The sequence below is a fragment of the Hypomesus nipponensis genome, chromosome 7 (assembly GCF_054491055.1).
Source record: "Hypomesus nipponensis isolate SF chromosome 7, ASM5449105v1, whole genome shotgun sequence".
Lineage (NCBI taxonomy): Eukaryota > Metazoa > Chordata > Actinopteri > Osmeriformes > Osmeridae > Hypomesus > Hypomesus nipponensis.
In genome coordinates, this window is record NC_140367.1 from 2867545 (window position 1) to 2876221 (window position 8677).

At 48.6% G+C, this 8677-nt stretch overlaps 1 protein-coding gene across 3 annotated transcripts; it reads left to right on the plus strand.

The window, feature by feature from the left end:
- Window positions 1-720: 720 nt before the first annotated feature.
- On the plus strand, window positions 721-7873 carry elk3 (ETS transcription factor ELK3). 3 transcript variants are annotated; one of them, XM_084702115.1, is made up of 6 exons: window positions 721-1063; window positions 2325-2770; window positions 3874-4082; window positions 4261-5022; window positions 5944-6066; window positions 7003-7873. In XM_084702115.1, exons 2-6 carry the CDS (start codon window positions 2602-2604, stop codon window positions 7096-7098), a joined length of 1359 nt encoding a protein of 452 aa, XP_084558241.1. In that variant the 5' UTR covers window positions 721-1063; window positions 2325-2601; the 3' UTR covers window positions 7099-7873. The 3 variants fall into 3 exon arrangements, with proteins under 3 accessions (XP_084558241.1, XP_084558243.1, XP_084558242.1); XM_084702117.1 differs by lacking the exon at window positions 2325-2770 and having other exon boundaries at window positions 729-1063; XM_084702116.1 differs by lacking the exons at window positions 721-1063; window positions 2325-2770 and adding an exon at window positions 2805-2869.
- Window positions 7874-8677: the final 804 nt, after the last annotated feature.

An 8677-nucleotide genomic window follows, 5' to 3' on the forward strand; every position in this document is an offset into this window, starting at 1 on the left:
CCCCCGATTGTCATTGTATAATTCGCACTCTGTTTGTAAGGGTTCACCACCATCAAAACCTTGGTTATACCTACTGGTTTGAATTAGACCTTATGCCTGAACATGTCTCAGAAAACAACATGTGACGTAAGCAAAATTGTGAGAGTGTGTGTCTTGACAATGTGTGCATGTATGGCTGCTGTTTTGTAACCTTCGGTTCCCTTCCCAGAAGGAAACCCAGACTCACACAACTGTATACAATGTTCATGGGACACACACACTCACACACATTCACTCCTAATCTCCTATAGGGCCAGGTCCTGTCCAGGGCAGGTCACCGGGGCACACACGCATGCACTTGAAAACACACACACCTAAATGCAAGTAGACATTCATAAATCACGCATTATGCGTGACTAACACAATAATTCTTGAAAAGTCATTGTCACATGACAATGAATTCGATGACAATTCATAAGACATTAGTCCACATCAGACTTTTATATACAGCTTCATAAAGAAAACTAGTCAGCAAGAGAGCAAAAGAGACTGAAAAATAGGTTGTGTGGATATGTAGGTATGTATGTATGCGTGTGTGTGTGTGACTGTGTGTGTGTGTGTGTGTGTGTGTGTAGGAACAGGAACCCCTCCCACTGCTTGCAGGAAGGTGACGTCAGTTGGCATGAAGGTAGTCGGAATTACAATATTACCCTGTGTGCGTGTAGGTGCGTGCGTGTGCGTGCGTGAAGGAGAGCAATAGATAGTGCGTGTGTGCGTGTGTCTGGAGGGAGGAGAAAGAGAGGCAGCAGTGTGTGTGCGCGCGTGCGTGTGTGTCGCGCGCAGAGAGTAGGAAAAGCGTGTTTACACAGACGGCCGAGCGCCTGGGGAATAATGCGCGAGAGGAAGTGAGCCGGCTCTCTGTCTGCGCGCTCCGACTTCCTGCTCAGAAGAAGGAGAAAAAATCTCCGGATCCCCTTACAGTCTCGAGCCCCGTAGCCCAGACGGCATCAGCATGGAAAACCAGCGCATTATACGGAATTCACTTTAAAAACATCTAAGAGAAACGGACGTTTCTTCCGCCAGGGTATGTGGACACATTGGCTTATTCATAATAACTTCATTGACACCGAATAGACTCCGAGTTTAAACTTGAGTAAATTGAACTCTTGAAGCTTTGCGAAAAAATTGGTTGGAAATATGATAGCTTATAATTTTCCATCATCACAATGAACTTGAAATTGTAGTGACTGTTTACGCCTCTTCTTGTCTGCCATTAATGATTAGCGATTGTTTCTGTGTCTTCATGAAAACAAGTTGAAAATTATAATTTTCCATGTCTTAGAGTTCACCTTTCCCGTTTATTAATAACCACACGCTGTCATTATAAATGCCCGTTTCATTAATGGTGGGCTACGATGGTCAACGGTGAAGTGCTGCTGTTGTTTGTACAGTTTTTGGGACGGAAGTTACCGTTGACGTTAATGCGCTCGTGTCCCTTTAAAAGCTGTAGTAGACTTTCTGGTTTGTCTGGACTTTGCAGACTAATTGCCATGCGCTTCCGGATTGAAACTGGCAGCAGACAACATCTTGAAAATGAGTCATTGGTACAAACAAAGAATCGTTTGAGCGATCCAGCCTCTCCGTGGCCGATGACTCTGTGCTCACTCAATCCCCATGCAACCTTTGTGTGAGTTACCAAGGTCAAGTCGACATTTCGGAGCAGTTAGCGGGGAAAGACAATTTGGCATCAAAGTGTTGCCCAATTGGATGAGCGCATCGCGCACGGTACCCGCAGTGGCAAGTTTAATTTTCCACTGACGGTGCGCATTTAAGTCATCACACAAACACACACACACACACACACACACACACACACACACACACACACACACACACACACACACACACGACAAACACATAAGGGGCAAAAGTATTCCAGTGGACTCTCTTCTCAAACTTCGAGCCCAGATAGGCTACATTCCTTGTTACAATCTAATTATTAAGCACACAGCACCAGTCTGTGTTTATACCTCAAATAGCAACTTGTTCAGCAGGCAGGATAGTTCCAAGTTTCTTGTGTCTAGGATATCCCAAAATAAACAGTTCCTGCTGCTTTGTATCCGAACAGAGTATGGTAACGACTGCAGGGCATGAAGAGAGCAGTGCTCATCTGTCAAAAGACATGCCAGAATATAAGAGACCGGGGGGACAGTTAGAGAACTTGCATATGCTTTCTCCATATGTTGTTGTCTACAGTGTGTGTGTGTGTGTGTGTAAGTGTGTGTGTGTTTGTGTGTGCGCAACCCAGCGGAAAAAGGAAAACCTCCATTTGTCCCATCCGCCAGGACCCTGTGTTTCCGGTGGCTCCCTGTGACAGGAAGTCCTACCTTTGAGTTAAGGCCAGCTTGTCCAGGAAGACGGCCCTGCTGCAGAATGACAGGAAGTCCTCTTTTAGACAGCTTTATAGTCTCCCGGCACACACGCCACACACATACAGAGACAAACATGCCAAGCATGCAGGCACACACATATACAGACACACACACACACCTGTGCTGAGAGGGGATGAGATGATGGCGTCTTCATGTGGTTCCCCTTCCCCTCTCTGGGGCTGCCATTCACATGGATGGCTGGGAGGCAGAAAGAGAATCTCACTCTCTCTCTCTCTCTCTCTCTCTCTCTCTCTCTCTCTCTCTCTCTCTCACCCCCCTCCCTCTCTCTCACTCTCTCTCTCTCTTCTTCTCTCTCTCTCTGTGTGCCATAGACATCCTGAGGACACACACAGTCCCAGGTAAACACTCTTGCTGGGCGGTGGCTCTGCTTGGCATAAGGTCACTGACCACATCCTCTTTGGTTACCATGGAAACATCCCCAAACCCTGCACTGTCTGGTACTGGTTGGCCCGAGACATGGCCCCTTTAGCTCCCTTTCCCTCTCTCGCTTTCTCTCGCTTTCTCCCTCCCTCTCTCTCTCTCTCTCTCTCCCTCTCTCTCTCTCTCTCTCTCTCTCCCTCCCTCCCTCCCTCCCTCCCTCCCTCCCTCCCTCCCTCCCTCCCTCCCTCCCTCCCTCCCTCCCTCCCTCCCTCCCTCCCTCCCTCCCTCCCTCCCTCCCTCCCTCCCTCCCTCTCTCGCTCTCTCTCTCTCTGTTTCTCTTTGTGCCGTTGAATTGTCTTGAGTAAACAATCAAAAGTGGTGTGAAATACAGTATTACTGTAATTCTCATTGACAGAGAACTATTATTGCTGTCGTGTGTGTGGTAGGCAGGCAGCCAAGTTCTCACTCGACTAGTGTGTGCGTGTGTGGGTGTGTGAGAGTGTGTCTGCGGGTGTGTGTGTCTTTGGCCCTATCCAGAAACAAAGTCTAGATTCCTCTTCCTTCATTCAGTATGATGAGATGCCACAGTTACTCAGAGAACCGAATCACGCCAAAGTCTTATGTTTACGGGTCAAAGCATGTTCTGTGTTCATATTTTCGGAGGGGTGTGTGTGTTTGTGATTTGATTTCAATACTGTATGTAGTGTGTGTGTGTGTGTGTGTGTGGAAGTTTGCATTTGCATAACGTGTGTTTGCTTGTGTGTTTGTATGTGTGTTTGTGTTTATGGCCTGTAATCTGGCACAAAATGCCTTTCTTGGTTGGAGGTGGAACCAGGACAAGATTCTTGTACTTGAGGTTTACAACGAGTCTGATTGTGTGTGCGTGAGATACTGTGCGTGTACAAATCCTAGCTCTGACGGCCTTTTTACCCTCTCTCTCCCATGTCCCTCTCTTGCCCTTACCACCTACCTCCTTACCTCCTTTTTTCTTCTCCTTCCATCCCTCCTTTCATCCATCCATCCTACCCATACCTCCTGTCCTGTCCTGCCCCTCCCTACCTCGCTCCCTCCCTACCTCCAGTCATGGAGAGTGCCATAACCCTATGGCAGTTCCTGCTACAGCTGCTGCTGGATCAGAGCCACAAGCACCTGATCTGCTGGACGTCCAACGATGGAGAGTTCAAGCTGCTGAAGTCTGAGGATGTGGCCAAGCTGTGGGGTCTGCGCAAGAACAAGACCAACATGAACTACGACAAGCTGAGCCGAGCCCTGCGCTACTACTACGACAAGGTACACACACACACACACACAGACATACACACACACACACTACACAGGAGACACACGCACACAGACATACACACGACTGACAAGGATCCCAAACTGTCCCTAAATCCGTGTGTGTACAAGACAGTTGTACATTTAGAGAATTAAAACTCATCTCTGACCATGTCCTTCTCCCTCCTAGAACATCATCAAGAAGGTGATTGGTCAGAAGTTCGTTTACAAGTTTGTGTCGTTTCCTGAGATCCTGAAGATGGACCCGGCTGCGGTGGAGATGGGGCGGGGCTCAGAGGAGGGGGGCGGCTGCCTGTCTGAGGGGGAGGGGGGGAGGATGAGGGGGGGGAGGGGCGTCCCCACCGGCAGGAATGAGTACCTCCACTCAGGCCTGTACTCCTCATTCACCGTCAGCTCCCTCCAGCACCCGGACATGCCCCGCCCCCCCGACTTGCACCGGCCAATCAAGGTGGAGCCCAGACACGATCATCTTGACGACAGCTCAACAGTTATACGCTTCGTACCCAACCGCGGGGCTCTGCCAGTGATGTCCCTCCCCCCAGCCTCCCCCCCGTCCTCAACGGAGGGCTACCATTCGTTCAAACTCTCCCCTAGACCCGCCCGCTCCTCGTCATGCTCCTCCTCCTCGCCACCGCTTAGCCCCGCCCACACGCTGTGGAGAGGGCGGAGCCCCGTCCTAGAGACTCACGAATTAGAGCATAGCGCTCAACCTCTCAACCTATCGTCTGGTCACAGGGAGAGAGCCAGGGCCACTCCCACGCCAGAAAAGAGGGGCTTAGCCAATAGCTTCCCGCCTAAAACCAGGAAGCCCAAAGGGCTGGAGATCTCGGCCCCTTCCCTTCTCCTGACAGGAAGTGACATCGGCTCTATCGCTCTCAACAGCCCAGCACTGCCCTCAGGGTCTTTGACCTCTGCCTTCTTCACTGCACAGGTCAGCCCCACCAAAACTCACACACACACACACACACACACACACACAGACTCACACTCTGTCTCTCTCTTACACACACACACACACAGCAGAGGAGAGAAGAGAAGCTGAAGTGTGATCGGTAGTGGAAGGACATTAGGGGAGGAGGTAGGAAAGTAAGAGCGCAAGAGGGGGATGGAAGGAAGAGAGAGAGAAAGAGGTAAACGGAAAAGGGAGAGTGGGGGGGGTGGGCGGGCGGGCGGGCGGGGTAGACTGTAAGTGAAGCCATATGTTCCTTAAGCTCTTGAATCACCGGTGCGAGGCTGGGTACAAAACACACACACACACACACACAGGCACACTACAAGACGATGACAAAATATGTCTATATTACAAATGATTCGTAACTCCCTCTCTCTCGCCAGAGAGTGAGATTAAGGGAGAAGAAGGAAGGAAAGGAGATATAGTGAGTAATAGAGAGAGACAGAGAGAAGGAAAAGGAGAGACAGAAACAGAGAGAGATGTCATGTGTAGCTAAGCCAGAACGGAGTTTAGTGACCTCAAGACGTTACCTAAGTAAGCAGTGAACTGGACAGACTCCAAAAGAGATGGTCGACCTTTATTCCTCCTTCCTTCCCTCTCTCCTTTTCTTTATCTTTCTCCCCTCCCTCTGGCTCTTGTGCTCACTAAAACAACACACACACACACCATGGCTGGCCTCAAAGACCACAGGAAGAACCATCACTGCTGTGGGTGTGAGAGTCAGACAGACAATGATAATTCACACATCTGATGTTGTCGTGGTTTCTAGTAAAGAAATGTCATGAACTCATTTCACAAAGTGAAACGGTGTGTGTCCTGTGTGTGTGTCCTGTGTGTGTGTCCTGTGTGTGTGTCCTGTGTGTGTGTCCTGTGTGTGTCCTGTGTGTGTCCTGTGTCCAGACGCCCTCTGGCCTCCTCCTCGCCCCCAGCCCCCTGCTGTCCAGCATCCACTTCTGGAGCAGCCTGAGCCCAGTGGGCCCCCTCAGCCCTGCACGTCTGGGCGGCCACGGACCCCTCTTCCAGGTCTCTCTCTCACACACACAGACACACACACAGAGACACACACACAGAGACACACACACACACACACAGACACACACATTCACACATACACAGAGAGACACACACATTCACACATACAGGAAAGGGGAAGGGAAGATAGGGAAGATAGGGTGGGACATGGACAGGGGAAGAGAGGTGGGTAGAGAGGATATGGGGACTGGGATGGGAGAGGAGTTATCAGAGGATCGTGGGTAAGAAGATAGGCAGTGAGGAGATATAGATAGCAAGGAGGCGAGTGTTCAGTGTTGTCCTTCTGCGCTGACACAAACAGGAGCTGGTGAATGTCCCATGAAGGAGAGGGTCGCGTCATCACCCAGAGCATTCCTCCCTCCTTAGCAGCCCATCATCACATGACCCCCCTGACACACACATCTGTCTGAATCTGTGTTAAGACGTTGACTGCAACTGTGCTTTAATGTGTGTGTCTGTGTGTGTGTGTGTGTGGGTGTGTGTGCACAGGTTTCAAAATAAGCTGCAGATGTTTCCTTTCTAGTGTGGATGGAGAGAGAGAGGGGGGGGGGGGTTTGGGCAGCTTCCTGTAAAGGGGGGCTTGGGGAAGGGGGGGACAAGAAGCCCACCCACTTCCATCAGCGTCCTCAAAACAGGAAGGGCCTCTCCTCAAACTCCCATGGTGCACCAGGCTCTGGAGGGCATGGGCATGCAGTTGTGTCGGTCACCATTTCAAGCGAGGCTGACACTTAGGAATGTGGGATGTTGTACTTGGACTGTTTGGCATGAGGATCTGTTTACATATACCCCCAGGAGGCTCTGCTGGCCTCGGCTGGCCTCACAAAGGCACGGTCCTCTCCACATCTTTGCTGATGTCTAAATTGAGGTTTGAATTTGTCTAAACTCGTCTTTTCTTTCTTCCTCTCCGTCCGTCTCTCCATGTGTTAGTTCCCAACTCTGCTGAACGGACCAATCCCAGTCCCTCTAGCCAGCCTGGACAGCTCCTCGCCTTTGCTGCTCTCTCCTGGACACCACAAGTCCTGAGTCAGAACACACACACACATCAGGACTGCCCATAACAAGGCTACGTCAAGCCAGATCAGGACCAGGTTGGGCCCCTCCCACTCCTCTGTCCTCGTCACTTGTCTGTGGGATCTGAGCCAGGGGGGTTTTGATCCTTTCAGACGGAAACTGACGGACGATAGTCAAGACGACGTTGGTCTCCGTGGAAACCACGTTGAGCTAAACATTTCTGTAATTCTGATTCGTCTCTCACGTCCTTGGAGGTTTATTGAAATCCACAGTGCCTCGCCCCCCCTCCCCCTCTCCCAGAATGCTTTGCGCAGTTTGTGATCTTAAACAGTTTTTCCTAGACACCTAGCAGACAAGGCTAGCCAGACCAAGTTTATAATTCTTAGTAAAGGTTTTTAAACTCTTGTATTGTTGTTTTGGTGTCTTAGGCTGTGAACATGGTTTGATTGTTTTGGCTTTTTGTTGTAATGGTTTTGTATTGGATTGTATCATACTGTATTCTATGCACTGTGCTTGGTTACCTTCTACCTACCTGCTGTGCCTTTTTCAAATGTAAGAATTACATAAATGTATTATTCTTGTCCTTTTTATAGACGAAATTCCAGTTCAAAATTGAACAAAACCTTTTTGTTTGTAACAGCTTTTGTTTGTTATTTTTTTTTATTTTATTTTTTTTACAAACAAAGGAATTGATACACATGTATTATCATAATGATTTGCAGTCAAGGAAAATATGTTACATTTATGTTTTGAATAAAAATCAAGCATTGAATGCTATTCGATAGTACGTTACTGTTTTAGAGTATGTATGCTTTCATCCTCAAAAAACATTTGTCTCCTCAACGCAACATAAAAGACAATGACACAAGGTTTTTACCAAACGGACAAAATTTACTTTGATGGTTATGAGAAATAAATAGTTCCAGTAAAAAGATATACACGGTCACCAACGCTCTACCTGTGATTGACCACATGTCAGTGTTTCAGATAGGCTGGGTTTACAACACAGCAGACTTTCCATGCATCAGGCACACGCACGCACACACACACACACACACACACACACACACACACACACACACACTGTCTCTGTGTCTTACAGAGACAAAATCTCCCCCTAAGCTCAAGACAGTTCAGGTGAGATCAGTTCATTCTCAAACATGAAAAAGGTACGGTATTATAATATTAATAAACATCACTGTCGGTTGAAAACAACACAGCGGCCTGTTAAATCAAAAATTTCAATTTGAAATCTTTTTTTTTATTTTATTTTTTATCCTGTGTACAAACGCTGGAAAAAGAGAATCGTCCGTGGCTGTGAAACAATGATTTATTTTTATTTATTTTTCGTCGTTCTCCATTGAGAAGTGGAGGGGTTCCCTCCTAAACATGCCACACTGACACGGTGTTCACAAGGAGAAGGTCATAGGTCGAAGGTGGAGCTCACACAGTCAAACAAACGTCTTAATACTGTCAGAGGAAATGGTGTTACCTCCCGTTAGACTCCGGGAGCAGTTTCTACCGGAGGGTCAGAACAGCCAACCAACCTGGATAAAGCTGCTGGTAACAAGCTCAAACACTGCATTTGTAG